We start from the raw sequence: 22425 nt of genomic DNA on the forward strand, positions 1-22425 counted from the left end.
CCCCATTGGACTTCAGAGACAAACAGTTAGAGAAGCAGCCCAAACTGGCCAGGTGCCCCAAGGGAAACTACAAACAAGAAGAATAGAAGTCTCCTTTCAGGACACCAGAAGCTCTGGTGACCCTTTTAGTCCTGTCCTCCTCAGGGAGCTGCAGTACCTACAATGAGGCCAGAGAAAATTGTCTCCAGCCATTTCACCTGCTCTGGCCATGCTGGAAGCACCAGGGAACAGCCAGTACAGGTCTGCAAAGGCTCCCGTGGTGGACCTGGCACCACTGGAAAGGGCAGGTTTCACCCTGCTGTCACCATAAGCTGCTCCAAGCCTAGTGTCAGGGTATGATGTTTTGATATGACATTGGGTTTGACCTTGAACAGTTGTCTGGCTCATCACCTTTGGCTGAGAAGACCAGAGCAGGAACTATGTACAATAGCGACAGGAGGACATGAAAATCAAACCCCAAAGGATAGAATGTGGCCTAACTGCTTACATGCTTTAGGACATCCCTGCTCACCTCTCCCCCATCGCAGTAGCAAGTGGATTTCCTGGTTTTCAGAAGACTATTTAAACTGCAAGGCTAAAAGATCCCATCTCAGACCCTTCAGCAAGTCCATCCTGACTGTGGTGTTTGCCTTTGGGCTACTAGTCTTGTTCTGCTGGGGTGGGTGGGAAATACCTGAGGATATCTTTCGCTTTTTTAGCCACGCTAAAACGAAAATTCAGAGACACAGATGCTACGAAAACAGGATGTCAGCTTTTGTCAGAAAAGATCACAAGAGGTTTGAGGGTTTTTGTATTTTAGCTGCCTCTTTCTCTCTCTCTCATTTTCTTACTCCCTCCCATCCTCCTCCCACCTCACAGTTTCTGTCAGCACTCATCACACAGTCAGGGGAAGAGTGGAGGAGATGGCAGTGGCCGAGACACAGCTGTACGCAAAGGTGTCCAACAAACACAGGAGCAGACGCACCTCTGTACTCCTTGAGCCTCTCCTTGCCAAAGGATTCCCAGCTCATATCGCGTGAGTAATGTGTTTGGCTGCCTTTGCACAATAAGAGGTATTTAAAATAAGAGATATTTCTCATAAGAACATGACAGCAGGCAGCTTGGCTTTTTCATCAAGAGAGCATGCTGCTTCATGGGGTGATGTCCCTATACAGGGATCAGACCTACCTCGCTTTGGATTTCCTGTAAAGCAGTGTGCATTGCTTATATTGCAAAAAAAAAAAAACAAACAACCAAAACCAAAACCAACCCTGCTATGTACCCATTTTTATAAATATTGTGTATATCTGAAAAAACATGTCCTTCCACATCTTTGGGTTGAGAGGCTTCACAATGAATTAAGACGTTAAAGTCCGTATTTTGCTCTTGGGATATAGTATCTTTCATTTTCTGCTTATCACTGCTATTACAAGGGAATTAAATGTGGATTTAACTTCTATTCAAAGCTTTTTTCAGGCCTGGTGGAGACCTCCCCCTGGATTTTGTCACTGGAAACTTAAAACAGTGAGCTTTCCTTAACAAGATGCCATATAAGTCTGTCAATTTTTCTTCCTGTCTTGAATCAGGATCTTGTTCCAAAAGCGTGTCCTGCCTGGAAAATGTACAAGTAAAGAATGAGGCACTATTCTTGGCAACCACAGGGGATAAGAGATTAACTGGCGGCAGCTAACCAAGCTAATAAAAAAGAAACATGATGGTCACTCCTCCCTCAGACATCATTCTGGTTGTACAGGAAAGTTTTGGGGAGGATTTTTCAGCTTCTGAAGGACAATTATGGACACCTCAGCTCAAACTGTTAAAAAAATAGATATTTTTATTTATATGTCAAAGAACTTCATAAAAATGTTTTAGAAAGGAGAACAATATCTCTCCCCTTGGACTGAAAATTAAGCAAGTTGAAAAGGCTCCATTCATAAATGCTGTGATGCTGTTTTAGGAATAGCTGTGTTTAGCGCTTCAACTTTAGACACAATGTGCACAGTTTATGAGGAAACTGCGGGTCCCTTTTTCCCAGTTACGCACAGGGGAATTTTAGCTGAAAACATGGCTCATCATTTCCCTAGTAATACTATAAGTTTGGTCACCCCGAAGTAATGCCTAGTTTTCTTTTTTTTTGTCCTGTATGCAATGTACTTCAAATCCCCTTCTATACACTTACTGCTGTTGCTGAGATGGCTTTGTGCTTCCCAGGTCGAAACCAAGAAGCAGTGGCAGAAGTACTATGCAAATCGACATAAAATGACAAAATGTCCAAAAGCACCTTATTTTTAATTTATTTGCTTTTATTGACTTTAAGACCTTCAAAATGTTGTGTTTTTATAAAACCTTTTAGCTGTCTCTTAGTTCCTGGATTGAACTGTAAATTGAAGTACTGAAAAGTTGTTCTTTTGGTAAGTTCTAGCCTGAGGAAAAGAGGCTGGGTGGAAATATTACAAAATCTTTCATAATGTAGAATCAGCAGGCCAAAGCAATATTTCCCCAAAGAATAAAGCCCAAATATGTGAGGGCTAAGCTAAGCATCAGGTCGACAAAATGGGCCTTCCCTGGTGCTTATACAGAACTGAACTTGTATCAGCAGATTCTGCTTTAGGGAAGAAACAGTTCATTCTTGCAGTAAAGGCACTAGTTTTAATACAGATTTTCAAAGTTTTATTCCTACTCTCTATCTGAGAGAATCTGGTATACTCAGAATTTATTCTACGCATTATCTTTTGATCTTCACTGCTCATCTTGGAAGCATAGAATGCCTAGTCACAGCCTAATGCTCTCCTGACTCTAAGGGCTCACTCCAACAGGTCCACGTCCGTCTTATGTGGGGGCCCCAAAGCTGAATGCAGAACTCCAGGCTGAGTCTCACCAGAGTGGAGTAGAGGGGGAGATTCACCTCCCTCAATCTTGGTTTACCCAACCCTAAAGAAATCTTTATAGTCAGTAGGGCTGCTAAGGAAACACCTCCAGAATACAAAGGATGGTATCCTATGGAGAGGACAGGTTAATCTTCAAAGAATTAAAGACTTGCAGTGGAAAATACTATTTGGAGGGCTTCAAGAACATTTGTATTTGCCAGGCACTACCTAGTTGTTAAAGGTCCTGTCTGTGCTGGAAAATAGACTTTGTGACCACAGCATGTCTATGCTTTACTTTCTAGTTTTCTTTCTGTCATTCTGAGGAACTAATTTTGGTTTTTATTCTAGGCAAAAAGCCTTGGCTGCTACTGGACAAAAGACGGTGGAAGATGCTGCAAAATGGTAAGTACCTATGATTTTGCATTAAACCTGGCTGAAAATCCTTCTTCATATGCTGATTCTGTCACTGTATATGAAGTTATCTGCCATAAAAAGCTTGCATCTAAGTTCTTTTTTTTTTTTTTTTTCCATTTTCGTTCACGCAGAGAAAGAAATAATTGTATTTGTACTTATTCTGGGAAGTGAGGTTATTTGCAGAATCCAGTCTCTCTTTGCATTTTCTTCTGGCTTTTGTTGTAGGCTTTCTTCCCCCCTCAATTTAATTGCTTTTTTCTTTTCTTTATGTGAAAAGCCAGAGGATACATTTGACTATGGCATCTTCTTCCCTAATATTTTTTTGTTTGGGATGCTACCATGCTTTTCAAGAACCACTCCCAATCCAACAGCTGCAATGCCAAACACACAGCATGTGAAAAACAAGGTGAAGGATATCATCACATGGGATATAAGTTTCTGATCTTTGCTTGTGCATTTTCTGATTTGTCTTGTTTGCCTTTATCAGGGCTGAATAAAAAGACTAGCTCCTTCTGAGTATTTTTAAGATCTTCAGTTAGCTTTTATTTTGTCATTCTTAAATATTTTCTACACATTTCTTTTTTCCCTCCTCCAGTCCTCTGTTTCCAGACATGAAAAAGATGGAAAATAACCAAAAAAGCCCTAAAAAAATCTTTTTTTGTTGTCCTTCATTTTCAGATATTGAAAGAAGTGACAGCACATCATAAAGTGTAAAGTACGCAAAAATAAGCAGTAAAAAAAAAATCTCCATTAGCTAGGACTTCAGAGAGAAAATTTGTAATGAGTTTTTATTTTAACTGTTCACTTGTGAGAAAATAACAACCTTTCATTTCCTTTTTCTGGTCTCTACTATGGATGCCTTCAACTACAGGAAACAAGAGTAAGCAGCGCTCATGCTCTCTGTGATGTGCTCTTAATTTCAGGTTGCACTCTCACTGCAATGATCCCTCTTTGGATGACCCAATCCCCCAGGAGTATGCTCTTTACCTGTGCCCCACTGGCTGTTTGCATAACTACCTGGTAGAGTTTTGGAAGGAGAGCAAACGCCAGTGCGGGAAAAACAGAGCCCATGAGATTTTTCCGCACATCACTCTCTGCGATTTCTTCACGGTAAGGCATAAAACATGTGCGCGTGTCACATATCAGCTACTGGTGGAACTGAACCATCTGCCATTGTCTTACACCAGAACTTCTCCTTGGAGATCAAACTGACACGACCCAGGACCAGACATGCTTCCTTAACATTTGAATGTTCAGCCTCTGTGTAGGCATCGGGGGCTTTCTTCCCACCACCCACTTTAGCTACCCACCTTAGGTCTCAGTGTACCTAAACACTGAATGCTGAGGCCAGTGGGATGCTTCAGGGTAGCAGAGTGACGCGTGTCTAGTATTCATCTAGAGCAACCCTGCGCAGTCCATGCTACACATGGACCTACCAGCAGGAAGCACTGCTCCTCACATGCAACTATCAGCCGGCTTCAGAGACTGTGTCCATTGCTGCATCAATCTAGGATGTTAAACCTTCCTGGTCAGGGCAGCAGTGGCTGCCTTCAGCCAGTTGTGCAATGGTGACAGCATTATCATAGGACGTAGACAACTTTGGTACTATGACTATGGGAATTTCAGGGAAACCCCTGCCTTCCCCAGATAGCTCCAACCAGAACACCACTGCTATGGTGGCGTGTTACAGACTTTACCCAGCTTGGATGTTGTGAAAAAGAGGGAAGCAGAATGCACAGGGGTGGAAGGAGCAAGGGGAGCCAGACTGGAGCCCAGCAGTGCAATGGAGTCACTTTGCCAATAGTTTCACATGGAAGTTTGGCTCCTGAGTTGGACTCCTGGTGGGCCGTTTTCTGGTTCTAGATCTGTTCTCCTAAGTGCCCTTCTGTCCTGGGTTCAGCTACAGCAGTCATTTTATCTCCTTCTTAGTAGCTGGTGCAGTGCTGTGTTTTTTGACTTTCAGCCTGGGAACAACGCTGATAGCACCGATGTTTTTAGTTGTTGCTCAGTAATGTTTACTCTGACCAAGGACTTTCTCAGTCTCATGCTCTGCCAGGGAGGAGGGGAAGCCAGGAGGAAGCAGAGGCAGGACACCTGACCCAAACTGGCCAAAGGGGTATTCCATACCACAGCACGTCATGCCCAGTATAGACACTGGGGGGAGTTACCCGGAAGGCCCAGATCGCTGCTCGGGTCAGGCTGGGTATCGGTCGGCGGGTGGTGAGCGGTTGTGTCCTTTTCCCTTGTTATTCCTCTTATCATTATTATTGGTAGCAGTAGTGGTTTGTATTATACCTTAGTTACTGGAGAGCTGTTATCTCAACCCGTGGGAGTTACATTCCTTCGATTCTCCTCCCCATCCCTCCGGGAGCGGGGGGGGGGGAAGGAAGAGGTGGGGAGTGAGCGAGCAGCTGCGTGGTTCCAAGTTGCCGGCTGGGCTTAAACCACGACACCTTCTGATTGCTGGTGACTCTCTAGAGAACTTCCCAGCAAAGCTGCTTCTCCTGCATAAGTGAATGTGCTTATCACAGAGACAAGCAAGGAGACACTAGTCTGGAAAAACTCTGGAACCACCTGGAATCCAGGTTTCACATATTGATGGTGCAGCACATGAACATCAGCTACAGCCAAGATGCGCTGAAACAGAGAGCAGTGCATTCACACTTGCACTTGCTTGACCCGTTGTAATGACTAAATGGAGCAAATAGCTCTGTGGAGGAGAATAAAGCAGCCCAGAAAAGGAGCATTGTTAGCATTCCTGTCTAGGGCTACATGCAACAAATTCTATATTTGTCTCTGCACTTCATAAATTGCTTAATTGCCACTTATTCTGTGGAAGCAGGGTTCTGTACAATCTAATTTGCTATGATTAGAGCATTAAGGATCATAATGACAAAGAAGCCTTATGAATTTTGCTAGATATGTTGCTCAGCATCTGAGATCTTGAAGATTTAGCAGGAGTAATTTCAGCTAAGGACTGTAGGATAGCAATAATACAAATTCTTACTTAAAACTGAAAGGGAAAATCATGATCCCTGCCTATTTTCAGACAGGTTACTGCACACCTGTCAGATGGTAAAATCTTTTAGCTCTTTACTACCCAGGCTAGACACACCTCCTGGTACAAGGCTCCATCTCCTATATATTATAGGACACTGTGTGCTGATCGAACTGTCCAATATTACTGATTTTAATACCAGGAATTTCAGGCACGTTCATAGGTGTGTTGTCTTTCTCAGGAAGTCTAATGCCTGTGCTGTTTTCTGATACTACTGTATAACACAGGCTACAATACGGCTGTTGAGCCCATGGGTAAAGCCTGCTCCTCCTCTTTCAGTGTGAAGACCAGAAAGTGGAATTATTGTATGACACTTTAAAGAGAGTTGGTGAAAGCTTTTCACAGCTGTTTCCGCCATCCATTTCCTTATCACTACATTCATCCACCAGTTACCTTGGCTTCTTCATTGATGACAGACATGCAAATATCCTCAAAGACTTTGCTCTGGCGTTCTCCTCAGAAGCTTCAGCCGTGGCAGGTAGGACAGACATCAGAGCCAAAATGGGTGGGTTGTAGCACAAATGCTTAGGCATGGTACTGAAAACATCTCCTGTGTCTCTGTGGAAGCTTAGCTGGTATTTTACTGCCAGCAAGCATCCTTTCCTCATACAGATTTGAAAACAAAGGGGCTAGGGCAACATGTTTTACACTTTGAAGACACAGTGCTTTTATCTAGAAGCTGAAATGATTGGCTGTGTAACTTGATAAGCCATCCAACAGGATATCCAAGATGGGCAGTGATATAGTAGTCCCTATTCCCAGACCTCCATCCCCACGGTGCTTATGGCCCAGCCTGATGGCTTGACTGCATCCTTGAGAAATAGGTTCTCATCCTCACTCTAGTGACATCAAAGGGAAACTGTATCATCAATGGAGACTGAAGGGACACAGGCCCAGCATAGCTTAGCCTGGGAGAAACAAGTTCAATACATCTCAGACTGAGAGAGGAATTCAAACCCTGTTCATCTTTTTCTCCTGGTTGAAGCCAGGGAGCAAATCCAGTCCAGGTTTGTGAATTATCTTGACATGATTAAAACCATGATATTCTGCAAAACCACTACTCAGCAAAACTACGATCTACTCTACTACTAATTACTGTGATATTTCCTGCATCATGCAAGGCATGTAGGACAAAACAAGAAGAGCTTTAAATGACCTTTGCTTCTATGTTTTGATGTGATTTTTTCATTCCTAGATTGCCATGTGAAGCCCTGCCTCAAGCAGCTCCACCTTACCTTGTCTCACAAGTTTTATCCTCACCATCAGAAGACTTTGGAACAATTAGCCAAATGCATTAACCCAGGGGAGACCTGCCAGTGGGTAGCTACACTCTACTCACGGGACATGCGTTTTGTGCATTACCAGGTACCATCATCAGACTTATTTGACTGAGCCCGTGGTCAGACTCTTTGCTACAGTCATCTTGCCTTTATTTTGCATGAAGAAAATCAGTGCATGCACAGTTCAGTGTTTAAAAAAACCACAGTTTTTTCAAGTACCTCTTAGGGTTGAAAAACTGTATTCATGAATCAGTAGAAGACATCTTTACGGTAGGCTGCTTGACCTGCATGTCAGCAAGGTCTAATTCCAAACTCCAGTGGAAAAAAATAATCTTCCCATCACATGAGAAAATAAAAGATACAGGAAATGGTAGTCCTTAAGTATTTGCTAAGATTCATAAGATCACAGATTTGTAGTTAAAGTCTATTCAGCAAGATTAGTTTTCTTGATAGTTTCAGCCATAACAAAACTCAGATTAAGTGTCAGTGAACAGGGCACAGTTCTTGCTGCTGATTTTGTGCTTAACAGACTAAGTTAAAACCAGTCAACATTTTTCCAGTTCTAATTTCCAAATTTAGCTTATGGAATGATCAACATTTTTTAGTCAGATCAATATATTGCAAGTCTCATGTTGGATTTTGGTCACACTCAGGAGAGCTGCAAGTAATCACAAAAATAACTGATAACAGTTTTGCTATGTTTGTTTTCAAATAAGTCTGTATTAGTTACAGGCGAAAAAAAAAGTATTTTTATTAAAAACAAGTGCCTATTTTTACATGTACTGCCAATGTGGTAGTGTCTTCCTTTTTCTCTGCCCAAGTGCCATTAAAAAGCACATTGCAGAGTGTAAAATAGTACTGGTTGCTGTTGTCCGGCAGAGAGTTGGACAAGCATCCCCTGAGCTGCTGTGGCAGGGGCAGCAGCAGGCTCCCGGCAGCAGCCTGACTCTACTGTGTGTTCCCCCTAGACACGGAGGGCCCTCTTCCAGTACAAGCCCCAGAACATTGATGAACTCATGATCAATGCTGGCGACTTTATCTACGTTGACCCGACGCAGCAGTCTGATGTGAGTGAAGGCTGGGTGATTGGGACCTCACATCGCACTGGCTGTAGGGGTTTTCTTCCTGAAAACTACACTGAGAGGGCCAACGAGTCAGATACATGGGTTAAGCACAGGTAAGTTGGGGTTTCATGGATTTTGCTTTATGTCAGCTGCTTTTCCTGCTGGGGAGCTGTGGCAGTCTTCCTCCTCGCCATGAGCTATGGGGTGCCAGGAGGGAGCTGAAGGTGGCATGGGCAAAGCAGAATGGGGTCCTGGAGGTCTGGGCGGGATGCTGAGGCTTCTGAAAGACATGAGATAGGACACACACACACAGACACCCAGAGTTCATTTGCTCAGATGTCCAAGGAATGACCCCTATTTGCTCTTGAACAAGCTGGACATCCTAATGAATTTTAAAACTCTATGTTCTGCTGGGCAGGCTGAGCCTTCAGCCTGGCTCACTGCTTTCTTCATTTTTCTCATTTCAAGAGCTTGGAAAGTTAGCTGGAAATGAAACCACCTCCTTGAGCCCACCCTTGTCTTGTTGACTTGCTCTGTATCAGCAGGCATCTACCTGTACTTTGCAGCTGACAGCACAGCTGATGCTAATTGTAGATTAGAGCTGATTTTTCTAGGTGGGGAGACGTAGGTGTGCTTGTTGCTGAGTTCTCTGAGACAGAGGGGAGGCAACCAGGTAGTATTTCCTGCTTGAGGGTCACACTTTAGCAGGGTTTCACCCAATACATGCTGTCAGTTCATAGAATTTTAACCTCATTTTTACTGAGTTTATTCTAAATCTAGAGCAAAGTGATGAAGTGGGTTGCAAGTGTGCAAAAAATATTGAGTGGAATGTGAATCCTGACTTACATGTGCCTGTAGACAAAGTTATTACTTGAAAATCCCTTCTATCTGTGTGTGTGCCTATATGTTTGTGTGTGTGTGTTGCTTCTGTTTTTTCTACAGGGAATATGTTTTTGTAACAGCTTCAAGACTCTTCATCCAAACTGAAAATGAACCTAATCTAAAGTCAAATGGAGAAGTCCAAAATCCTAGCATGTCAAGGAGTGTAACCAAGGTACTTTCTCTTCAGATAACTGGTTTTTTTCCGTTTCTTCTTTGCCACGTGCTTGTGCAGATATGCTATTGATTAAAAGCATTTAGTAAATTTAATAATATCTTCATTTTTCTTCCTCACATTTTCATGTTATTTTGTAATGCACATATACATATATCCACATACTCATCCTGTATAGTATAATAGCTCATAAATATTTTGAAATGTATAGGATGTATATTACTCTTGTCTTCTTTCATGGAACTCTTTCCATTTGTGTCATAATAGCACAACATATGGGTTCTCTGCTCAGGTTTCTCTGTGCACAGCTTTACTGGGTAAGCTGTGCACAGATATGGCAACATGTCTGACAGGTGAGATACAGCCACAACTTCCCCTGACTCCCATATAGTCTGTAGCAGAGTAACTAGAGTGGAATTATGTTCATTGTTACTTCTATGGCCAGATTCTATGCATGTCACCTTGGTAGCTTACATCGTCCCAGATCTTAGCACATTTAAATGTTTTACCTTCTTTTGTATTTTTAGATATAGAGCTAATTCAAATAACTGCATAGAACTGCAGCAAAAAAGCAACTAGCTGGAAAGGTTAGCAGCACTGATGGGATTGCATTTTTGTCCCAGTTTCAAAATCAACATGTATCATTTTTTCCCCAGGTTTTCCACTTGTCTTCTGGTAGGAAGAACAGAATAAATAGGATTCTTATTTTATCTGCAGCACACTTGCACCTGCATTGCCTTATTTGCTCTGTCAGGGATGTTAAGATGGTCCTTTCTGGCATACTGACATGCCGCAGAAACTCCTTTGGGTTTGCTGGCCCCAAGGCCTCTCTTCTAGTTGTGCTGGGGGATAGCCCTATGTTCATTTGTGTTAACATCAAAGAAACTTGAAGGCACCTTGAAGGGGCCTCCCAGGATGCTGTGTGTAAGACAGTAGGACAGAAACTTCCACACGACTCACGCATCCTTCCACAGACTCTTGACTGCTCTCAGCCTTTCTTATCTAGCACAAAACTGTGGCAGAGCCACTGCTTGGCCTGAGGAACATGTTTTGCAATGTACACACCTCCAGTCTAGAGTTTCCTTGGCCTCTGGGTTCCTCTCAAGCGGAAAAGCAAGACCACAGAATCTTAGTTTTAAACTCTGATCTTCTGGTGGTTGATTTCTGTTTCATGACAGAAATGCAATAGTGTTCAACAGAATACATGAATATAAATTTCATACCACTTCTTAAGAATTTCCTTCTCTGCAGCTGTAGATACACATCTCTAACCTCAGTGCTGCAGCAGTAATGCTGTGATGGGTTACTGTTGAAGAAGACTTAAAGCCTTTGACCCATTCCTCCTTATCTTCTCATCTGTATTTAACGTGTATTTTATACTAACCCCAAACTACTTAGAACTTGTTTGTAATTCCATGCAGTCTGAGTAAAAAAAAAAGTGGCCTCAGAAGAGATGTGGGTTCACTGTTGACCTGGCCACACAGGTATGAAAATGTAGAAGTAGCATTTCGTTAGCAAACAAAAGACAAGCTTGATGTTAGTCCTGGTGTAGAGAAGACCATTATCACTTAAACGTTAGCCAGTTACCCTCTTTTGTTTATATCAACTATAAAATGTATATGAAAATTATAATTCCTTCCCATACTGAAATTAAAAGATCTATTATCAGCACTACCTTTCACTAGTGGAAACACAGAGTTAAAACCTAATCTGTACCCCATGAAGTTCAGGAATCTCCTTCATTTGCCTTCAATGGGGAGCCAGTCAGGCTTATGGTTGCGCTAAAGATAGGCATCTGTTGTAGCAGCTCCTTTCTCTCCCCCACTGTGCTTGTTAGAAACCTCCCAGGACAGGTCTGCTCTTCCTCTGTCAGGCAGGACCCAGGAATCCAGACTTCTTATGCAGGTTATATATAATATCTTAATGAGAAACCCTTTTCACACAGATGTCTCAGAATGCCATCCTGCGGAGAGGAGTGCTGGTGATGCGCCATGGAGAAAGAGTTGATCAGGTCTTTGGCAAATCTTGGCTTCAACAGTGCTTGACTGCAGATGGTGAGTAAGATAATAGGAGAATCTCAGCAAATGTGAACCAAAACTGATTAACGCTGGTGATGAGAGCAAGACACTCCTATGTGTAAATGTAAACACCGACACAAGCAGGTAACATTGCAAATCAGACACAGCAGCTTTGACCTGCACGTAACTGGTTCATAATGTTCTAAAGTCCTTCATGTTTATGTTGGATAAACTCTGTAGCACAAGCAAAGCTCTTGTGATACTGATGGATGTGTCTCTAAAACAAGATCTTTACTGCTCATTACAAAAGCTGGTGGTTGTCAGATCCCTCCACCATTCAGTGCTTGAGTCAGAACCATGGTCTGTTATCAGAGTCACCATACATCACTAGTCAAACCTGGGGGGCAAAAAGCAAGACCAAACCATGGTGGAAATGTCAGCACTGATCTAAATTAAAAGCTGAATTTCTTGGTGTTCTCTCTCTTAAAAAAGTATGTTTTGAGGTGAAGAAAGCTACCCAGAAGAGGGAAATGAATAGTGTCAAGAGGAAAGAGGGGAACAAGAAGGCAGGAGTTCAGAAGGGAGATTTCTGTGTTGAAAGACTCTTTTGTTAGGCTGGAGATCTCCTATATTAAGTTCAGAGTGGATGTCAGGGTGGTACATTCTGGCTGCATAACCAGTTGGTTTTTCTTTGGTGGAAATGTTGCTTTTTGTCCTTTTGGCAATGATAAAAGAATATTGATATGGAATGAATTTTTGTTTCATTTGAGACCCAAAAAGCTAAATTCTCACAAATTCTTGCCCCATCTCTTCCCCACATTTGCTCTTTCAGAGCTTGCAGAAGAGGTGCTGTTTTGTTAGGACAGGTGATTTCCCAAGCCAGGGTTGTGACATTAAAACATGTTGTCATTAAGGTAATAGCAGTGACTGGTGGTTTTTTCATCAGTGAGGCACTCTATCTGTAGTACTAAAATAATCCTGTAGGCATCTGAGTTCAGGCACTGCCTCATGATCCCCCAAACTGAGTGAGTGCAGACCACAGTCTGTCCCCAGTGGACAGAAAGCATGGGTGCTTGAGGTGGAGAGAAGAGAGATTAGTTCCTTGGGCAGATGCTCTGCTTCATTACTTGCCCTCTTGTCCAGGGAATGGGCTTTGGCGTATTCCATTTACCAGTCAAGATGTCACTCTAGGCTGAGTTTCCAGAACCAACCATCCAACCATCCAGAAGAAACAAAGCCATTATAACAAAATGCCACATGAGGCTGCTGCCTCCCTTGTGCCACAGTAAAATGTCCCACTTCATTTCAGGAAAATACTACAGAGCAGATCTGAACTTCCCTTCCACCCTGCCAAAGCGGAAAGACAGCATGAAGCATTTTGAATACGATCCTCCTTTGTCTTGCTGTGGTATTTTCCAGTCAAGGCTTACAGGTAAGCTGGGTAATATCCTACTGCAAATGTACATGTTTGGGAAGCAGGATTTCATTATCTGCAAAAGCTCATACTGGCTTTACAGTAGAAAAAGCTCCTAGGAGCTCTGGTTGCTCATCTTGGAGACCCATTCTGCCAGTTCCTGGTAAAGAAAGTTAGTCTGGTTCAATTCACTCATCAAATGAAAGCTGTTTCTGCTCCCTGAGCAATTGTGCCTGACTGTGACAATGCAAGCCTGGTGCAAGCAATTATCCTTCCAACGCCTGTTTTAAACTTGCTGCTGCCACCAGAATGAGCTTTTTAGTGAGCTCAGTCAGCCAGTAGTGTGAAAAAGATTACTGTCAATGTATCCTATGTAAATGAAACTGAAAAGCTCCAAGCTGTTTTTCGCAGAAGGTATTTTGTAGTAGTTTCTCATCTGTCATGATTTGTAAAAGAGCAACTCACTTTGCTGTTCCCAACCAGGGGAAGCTCTGCTGGACCAGGAGGTGCCAGTCAGCTATGTGTACTCATCACCTGCACTCCGCTGCATACAGACAGCTCAACACATACTGCAGGGTAAGGCAGCAAAAGCAGCCAGGTGCTTTTGACACAGTGAAAATGTCTTCATCAAACTTCTGTGAAGTCTCTGAGATGAACAATTAAGAAGCTGTACAGCTTTGTGGTTATTTGTCATTACATTAAAGCAGGGAAGAGAAGGTGGGTTTTGTCTCACTAGCAATACAGGCAGTAATAAACCTGCTGCCGTATGTATGATCTGCAGAGTATGGTCCCATTAACTCTAGCCCTCGCTACTTAAAATGGAATCTAATGTTACATGAAATAGAGGCATTTCACATCAAGTTGAATTCACCATTAGTAGCTGCTCATCAGATCACCACTGCCACCTCTTCCAGAAAATATTCTGAGTCAAAAAGCAGATATTTCCAGTAATCTGAAGGATATCTATGTGAATCAGGGAAGACAATTTTCTCCTGAAAGCATTTACATTTGCAAGCCAAACTATTTTAATACCTTTGTATTGCCGAACCCCTTTCCACATGTCTGTCAGATTCACAGTTCATTACTATGTTTTCATCAGAATTATGATGGGAGTGTATTTCTTCTGGGAACTAGTGCCATTCAGTAAGCTCTTATGAGAATAATCAAAAAAAGAATGTGTCTTTTGATAAGAGGATTCCATTTTGAACACTGTAGGACAATTTAATGCCCCATCAAGGACCACTGAGCAAAATGCTACATAAAAATCACAAAAACATTTCCCATCTGAAATTTATCCGGATTATAACATCTACTGGGGCATTTTCTTCTATTGTCTTCTGTACCTTGCAGATCATCACAAGAGAGCTCCAGTAATAATAACATCAATGATGACAATAATGTAATAATTTGTAGTGCCTTAACATTAGTCAGGCAACATTATAATGATGGCTTCATTTAATCGATGTCACCCTCTTTTGTTTGAAAGTAATTAATTTTCACTGATGAAAGTGTTACAGCAAACAAGGCAGAATGTATAGCCTGAGTGTAACACTTGAGTGTACCTTCCTCTTCTTAAGTAATATTTCTTGTTCTTGCAGGGCTTAAATTAGATCAAAAAGTCAAAATCAGGGTGGAACCAGGACTGTTTGAATGGACCAAGTGGGAAGCAAGCAGAGTAATTCCTAACTTCATGACTGTGACAGAACTAGTAGAGGCATCTTACAAAATAGATACAAGTTACAGGTAATTGTTCCGTATGTAGCTGTTAGTCTTTTATTTTATTTTTTCCTGAGGTGTCTCCTCATCTTTTTAGAAACAATTATGAACATTGCAAAAACTGGGTGATTCTGGTCAAATTCAAGCCTGCATGATCTGTTCCCCAAGTAAGATGCTGTCAGCTGTCTTGTGACAAGAGTCAGCTTTGCCATTCTGACACAGCAACACATGTGCACAGTTGACAGTGTGTGTGTACGGAGCACATGGGTGCACCTGCACATGCACAAAACCTGTGTGCGGGACCAGCCCTGCTGTGGCGTTGCCTTCATATCTGCTGGCTCAGGCCCACGGTGTATCATGTGCAAGCATAGCTGTGTTACAGGCATTAGCCTCAGGTACCAGGAGTTTTGTTTTTACCTTTGGCTCATATGAAGCACACTTTAGGAATGTGAAGAATAACCTGTTGGGTAAATAGCATGCTTGTGTTCAGCAACAAGGAAATGTGACTTTACAAAAGGTTAGTAAGCTCTTTGCCAAGGGTCTGAAGGGCAGCAGCAAGATGGTGGCACAGGTTGGGAAAAGGCAGGGGAGCACAGCTCCATGCCTGAAACGTCGCTGGTTTGTGTCACTGAAGCAACAGACATAAAAGGAGGGGAAAGCAAGGGGCCACCCCTGTGCAGATCTATGGAGGTTCTGGGGAGAGGGAGGTGAGCCCAATAGAAGCCAGCCATCTTTCTGGTTCTTGGGGCAGGCAGGATAACAGCATTTCACTACAATTGATGTTTGTGCCCAATTTGGTCAGGGAGGGGGCTTGGTTTGGTTTGGCTTGCTCAAAGATTAATACTGTGCTCAGCAAGGTCTTTTTGGAGCTTTCACAACTTGGAGAGGGTGGGTGACACCTTTTCTGAGCACTTGCAAACCACCGCAGGGCAGGAAATGACAAACCTCCAATTCAGCCTAGCTCCTCATCTTGCCCACAAACCAGGCTGCTCTGTGTTCACAGTGCACAGCCAGGCCCAGGAAATTAGTTAGTTAAGAATGTCTCTTGGGTTTCCTACATGTACAAGAAAGAAGGGAAGGAAACATTTTGTGTCTTACTGTGTTTCTGTATTATGAAGCATAATGAAGCAAGTGTCTTCATTTGAAATTGCACAAAGGAACAAAATCCTTCATTTTTTTGGATCATAGTGTGTTCTGGTGTGTTTTACTACCAGCAGACTGTTTTTCCATATTTTTTTTTTCAGTACAACCTCACTTGCCTTGGGAGAAAGTGTGCAAATGTGGAGCAGTGGGAAGTTCAGAGAGGAAGCTCTGAAGCAATGTTAATCACAGGGTTTAGACCCCTCACAGCTCACTGAGATCCAACAGACTAGTTTTGAGTAACCCAATCTAGACTTGTCTAACCTAGCCAGGATTAATATGAACTATGATTAACAATCCAGGATGAGCCTTTCACATGCTTTTGCCACCTATTTTCTGTTACTGCCATTTGTGCAGAAATAACATGCCGAGGACTCACCTATGAAAGTACACTGTGGTACCATGCCTTACTACAATGTGTTAATCTAATCTCACTCCTGCCAATTCACTGAATAAGGAGACAATCAAATTAGGGTGTGGGGGGGGCAGTTTGTAGAAAAAAATTAGCACCCTATATTGTATCACAACGCATCACTATTTGCCAGCTGTAGCAGTGAATGCTTCCCATTCCCAGGTAAAACAGATTAAGAAGATGACATGAAAAATATAAAGTGAGTTTGGGGAGATTTTATTTTGTTGCTAAGAAGCGCTGATTCAATCAGCTAACTGGGTAGATATCAAAGACAGGAGCCTGTTGATAGCCAGCGAATGACTGGTTCTGCTACCTATTTTGCCTATCCTTCATCTCTGAGAAGGCTGTTAGGGCATCCCATCTTCAGGAGTTTGGTGTTCCCACCTGCCTACCCTTGGCACCACTGGCCACCGCACATCAGGGCTCTGCAGACTCTTCCCTGCTGCCACTAGACTGGGACAGGGAGTATGGCATCCATCAACCCAACCCCCAGCCCTATGCAGCTGCCCTGATTTGAAGCAGTTTAAAGGTCTGGCTCTTTCTTTTTTGGGAAAATATTGTTCAGTGCCTGAAGAGCCGCAGTATACGAAAGAACTGTGTCTGGTCTCAGTAGACATGCTCAGATAATTAGGAGTGGTGTATTGTAATTAATATCCCTGGAAACACTGTTTTTGGTTTTGTTGGGTTTCTTTTAACTCTAGGAGTAAAAATCTTTACCATCTATTTGTCCAGCTAACGCAGATATGCCTCACTTGTTGCTGATTTTCATTTGCTTTTTTTATTGAGGAGACTAACACTGAGACACCACATATTGAAAGCATTCACATCATCAGTGTCTTGCCTTGGATTGAACTCGGTCAGGATTGCTAGAGCTGCGGCTCTACAAGTCTGCAGTCCATAGCTGGACCATAGTGGTCCTTGCTGACAGAACTGCTCAAAGATTACACTCTTCTTAGGCACAAATCCTACCTTAAGTAATCTTCACTCTAACTTACAAGTTTTATTAAAGCATGGTGCTTCATGAGCTATGAGATATAGCCATAAAATTTGATGGAAATGACTATGGGGGGAAGCTAATGCTCCACGCAAGCTGAGGTAACAGTATATCAGCCAAGTCAGTAGAAAAACCTGTATCTGTTTAACCAACTGCTTTTTCTCTGGTGTAGTTATTCAATAGTGCTAACAGTGTCCAAGTATTCACTGGATTAACATATATTTGTGATTTGAATGTCAGGGGTAACTTTCCACTCTCTTCACTGGTGCCATCGGAAAGTTATGAAGAATTTGTTAGCAGAAGCTCTGCAGTTATAAAACAGATCATCACTGCCTGTCCCAGAAAAGGTAAAGGTTTCAGATCTTTGTATATTCTATCAGACACATCAGCAACAGAAACTGGCAGAGATTTGCCAACTGAAACACATTTAACGTGAGTTGTTGGTACTGCACAGAGCTTAAGGTAGAGCCTTCTTTCTGGGCTACAGTGAATTGAAATATATGCAATTTATGGGATAGAAATTGGAAAGTAAAATTAAAAGACAGCAGAGTGCTAAATCACAAGACTATACTCTCTGTTTGGTCTTTCTACATCAGGATGTAGCTCAAATAAGATCATCTACAAAGATGAACAGTCTCAAAATAGCCTCACACCCATCTGTTGATGGGTAACCTGACAGTGCTGCAGCTCCCTTACTACTTTGCTTTTTCCGGTCTATCAGGTGTCATCCTCATTGTGGGCCATGGCTCTTCTTTGACATCTTTCACCCGACCTCTGATAGGACTCCCCATCAGAGACAGCAGAGACTTTGCCCAGGTGGTACGAAAGGTAGGAAGACTTCAGCAAGAAACTTTCGCTTGGTTTTATTATACCTTTAATAAGGAGCCTGCTTACACGATGAGACGTGCATGTAACTGCATGCCAAAACAAATTATATTAGCTTTCTCATTACAAAGGGGATCTCATGAAGTTTTAGCAAAACACTGGAGGTCAAGAGAAGGATTTCCTCCTGGTAAGCAGTATGTGACTAGCAGCTAAGTCTTTGCAATTTTCACCCAACTCCACTGGAAAGTCAATGCCAGGTAACACCTACAGACATGAGGCTCATTTGGAAACCTCTCCATCTGGAGCTAGACTCCTTCTTTTAGGAATGGGGCTAAAAGCCTTCCCTCTCCTCCTTATGATGTTCTGAGTGTAACCTGCAGCTACATTCAGTGAAGCCACTCTTTAAGAAACTGTTTTTTAAGTCACTGCAATCTCACAATTTTCACACTCAACTACAGAATGGAGAAGGGGTTTTTGCCAGCTTCACAAGTGGGGCCTGGGCTTGAGACTTGGTCTCCAAAGTTTTTTGTTTACTCTGTTTGTGTATTATCACCAGTGACAGAATTTCTTCACCCTAGTTTTCCTTACCATATGCCCTAGTATGACCAACCAGAGAATTCAGTCTTCAGATATATTTTTACTACTGCAGTCAAAGGATAATAAGGTGTGAATATATTTTGATCATCAAATACAAGTGCGAATGTCTAGTGATGGCACAAGTTCAGGTTTCACCTACAGGCCTTCAGTCTGTTTTTAGTTCTCGGAATTAGCAAAATGTCCTGGTCTCTCCTCCCGTAACAATCTTGGTGTCTGATCTCTTCTGTAGCAAAGCCCCCTCTCTCATGTCAAAGCAATGGCCCTGCTAGTAATTCTGCTGGTAACTTCTTTCCTAGGTCCCTTCACTGGGCATGTGTTTCTGCGAAGAGCTGCAAGAAGAGAACAAATGGCAGATGGTCAACCCACCAGTGAAAATGTTAACTCATGGGGCAAATGCAGCATTTAACTGGAGAAATGGTATCATGGATGATTAGAAGGCAGGGTCTGCCTGTGCAGTTGTCAAAAATAAGCCAAAGAGAGGTTACACTTCACAGTCCAGTGATTCATCCAGAAGACTTGCAGGGGGTGGGAAATACCCTCTCTGAGTTGTCAAAGCACAGAAAAACACTTCCAACTTTCGTGCCTGAATTCTGTTTTTATGTCAGTGGCTGAGAAGATGGAACCTAGTAACTGGCATGCAAGTGAGAAATAAGTCTTCTGGTGGTGAAGAAAGTACCTTTTAATGTTTTCTGAGAGAACTAACATTTAATAAATATGGAACAATCTGATAACAAATTCTACTGCTAAAGGCACTAAAAGTAGACACTGTTGCATTTTCCAAGACCAAAATACATCCAGTAAGAGTTGGGTTTTTTTCATGCATTTGGATGTTTTCAGTCAAACAGAGAAACTGGGACTGAAAAAAGTAATTTCTTACCCAAAGAGGAGACTGAGACCAGCTCTACCTAAAGCGACTGGGTTTCCTGTTCACTCCTTCAGTTCCACAAGAGCAAACACCACACTATTTATTTACCTCTTCTACAAAGGAGGCTCATTTTCTATCACAACAGCTCCCCATTCAACGATTCTTGAGTGATCTGTATTGCAAAAGGGGCTGAATTATTCCTTTTTGAAGAAAACTGATTGCTTTACTGTTGCTAGGACAAAGAGATGCTTTGCGTTACTGTACTGATGACAAAACCATGACGTGAGCAACTCTAATCGCTGAACATTTCCTGAGATGGCACTTGCAGGACAACAGCTTTGCTTTCTGCTGTTCTGTGCCAAATTGTATAAATGGTGGCACGCCTACTGGATGGGTCACCCAAAAGGTCTCTGTAACTCTTCTTTTGGTGATTTGTTTGATTAAGGGAATGTAGGCCTGAAATTTTATGCACAAACAGCAACATGCCTTTCCACAGACTCTTTTCCTTTCTAGTTATCTCTTGGATAATTACCTCTGGGAAAGTACATTGTTTCTTTCAATGAAAGCCTAAAATGGAGGTTTCTCTTTTCCTCTTAGTACGACTAAAAATGTTTTCAATTTCACTCTTTGTCTCTGTGCTCCTTCTTGCCGTATCTCTGTATGCATGCTGTTAGCCATCAGGATACCCAACATTCAGCCTTCAGGACTGAGTGGTGTCTGACAAGCACCCTTGTCTGTGGGTGTGGAGATTTTGTATCTTGATCTTGCACCTGAAATGATTCATTTTGATTTACCAGCTCTGGTGAAGTTGCTCGAGCTCTTCCTTTTCTGATAGCACTCTCATTTTAAAGTGAAAATCAAATGCCCCAGGGCCAAGAAAGAAGCTCTTTAACTAGCAAGGGAGGACATGGGACTGTATCTCCACTTGCAGCTCAAGCGCATGAGATGGGTAGCTACTGATGCAGCTCCGGAAAAAGGTAAAAACCCCAAGTATTGTGACAGCCTCTTCTAGCTCCAGGGGAGCAGGAGGCCACTGCAGTGCTGAGAAGACTGTGGCTTGGTTACTTTTCCACATCTTGCCCCAGCACATGCTTGCTGTCAGCTGTGAGGGGTTGGTGTGGTGAGGGATGGTTTTGAACTGAGCCCTGAAGGCAGTGCAAGGCTCCTCTGTGGTCTTCAGAGAGGGCTGTAAGGCAGAAGTCTAGCTGACAAAGGGCCATCCAGTACATGAAAATCAGCACACAGTGGAAGAGAAAGGTGATGAGGGAGGGAGCAACATCTCAGTCTTTCATTCAGCCATGCTAACAGTAACCAGCAAGGGTCTCCCATCACACCACCTGCTCCTGGCTAAGGCTGGGCTCAGACCCAGCCATGAAGAAAAGTCTGACCCTCAGCTGGTGAAAAGCAGCCCCTTTGGGTGCTCTTCTTCCTCACTGAGGAGTCTGTCCAGGTGGGAAGGGAGGGGGAAATAGGGACAACAGGGCAATGGGGGTGGCATGGGGCAAGGACCTGGCCTTGGGCATGGCACATCTCTGGTCGTTCCTGGAAGGTTTTTGCTCGATGCCTGCAGAGGAGTCAGGTCACAGTGCTCCTGCGAGGCTTTCCTCTCCATGAAAGCTGTGGCTTTTGGTGCAGTTTTCTCTGATTTAATGAAGCAATTTCAAGATACAGGACAAGTGTCACCTGGGAAGCTGTCACCCCAGACTGAACCCCCCATGTGAGAGATGGTCCCAGCTCTGACCAGTGCTTGGGGGTAAGCACATGTTTACTTCTAAAGAACACTTTGTAGGATCAGAGCTGAAATTATATCTTTAGCATACAAGGGTTCTTAATTGTAAAATCTAGTGCTTAGGAGAGAGAATTCCTAATGTGGTGTGTTCACAATATGAAACTACTTGCTGAACACAGCTGAAAGTAACGAAATGTCCTTGGAAGCTTCGAAGTTGTTTTTGCAGTAAGCAAAAGACACATAAAATTCTTTTCCAGTTTCTTGATTTTTTTTTTAATGCAACTTCAAAAAATAGATGTTGCTTTACTACATTGCAATTTTCTTTGATTGGATCTATTTCACTACACATTTATGTACTTCAATAGATGCTTTTAGTACCACTTAGAGAATCTGAGTGTTTTGTTTATATCTTAAAACCTGAAAATATAAATTCTTTTGATAAAGACCTATAGAGACGTTAATCTATGGTGACACCTTGTGGGGAAAACACTACCTCAGATTTACGTGACTAAATAAGATCTGGTGTGGTTGAAAGATGGGTCAGAGAAGCAAGCTTTATTTATTATTTATTTTTCCAGGCAAGAATGCTCCTTCCATACACTTTGAAAGGATAGTAACATAGAAATTTATAATGGTTTTTGTGACTACTTTTTGGCAGAACTGCTTGGAGAAACATTAGAGTCCAGTTCTTCTCAAAAGCAAGATAAAAAAAATACTACAAATACTTTGTTCATGATTTTTCCAAAGCTTTTTCCTTGTGCCAGCATTGACCTATGCAATTCAGCTCAAAACAGTAATTAATTCTATTAATTTTTTGCAATTTTAAATCATGAAGTGGGGACTAAATCAGTTGAGTGGATTTTTGACTTTCTCCTGAGAGCTTTGTTAGTGAAATGTTTCAAAACAAAAGGAATTTTTTTCTTTTATTTATTATTTTAAAAATTATTTATAAAATACTGCATGAAACTATTATGAATTTAGAAGAACGTATGGTCTTGA

General features: G+C 42.4%; 1 protein-coding gene across 1 annotated transcript; it reads left to right on the forward strand.

Moving 5' to 3' along the window:
- Positions 1 to 902: 902 nt before the first annotated feature.
- Positions 903 to 19266, forward strand: UBASH3A (ubiquitin associated and SH3 domain containing A). The gene is made up of 14 exons (XM_010024863.1): positions 903 to 1015; positions 3195 to 3248; positions 4184 to 4370; positions 6598 to 6796; positions 7514 to 7683; positions 8567 to 8775; positions 9605 to 9727; positions 11667 to 11770; positions 13044 to 13166; positions 13632 to 13724; positions 14747 to 14891; positions 17651 to 17757; positions 18132 to 18238; positions 19129 to 19266. Exons 1-14 carry the CDS (start codon positions 903 to 905, stop codon positions 19264 to 19266), a joined length of 1872 nt encoding a protein of 623 aa, XP_010023165.1.
- Positions 19267 to 22425: the final 3159 nt, after the last annotated feature.

The sequence above is a fragment of the Nestor notabilis genome, unplaced genomic scaffold (assembly GCF_000696875.1).
Source record: "Nestor notabilis isolate BGI_N333 unplaced genomic scaffold, ASM69687v1 scaffold11592, whole genome shotgun sequence".
Taxonomy (NCBI): Eukaryota; Metazoa; Chordata; class Aves; order Psittaciformes; family Psittacidae; genus Nestor; species Nestor notabilis.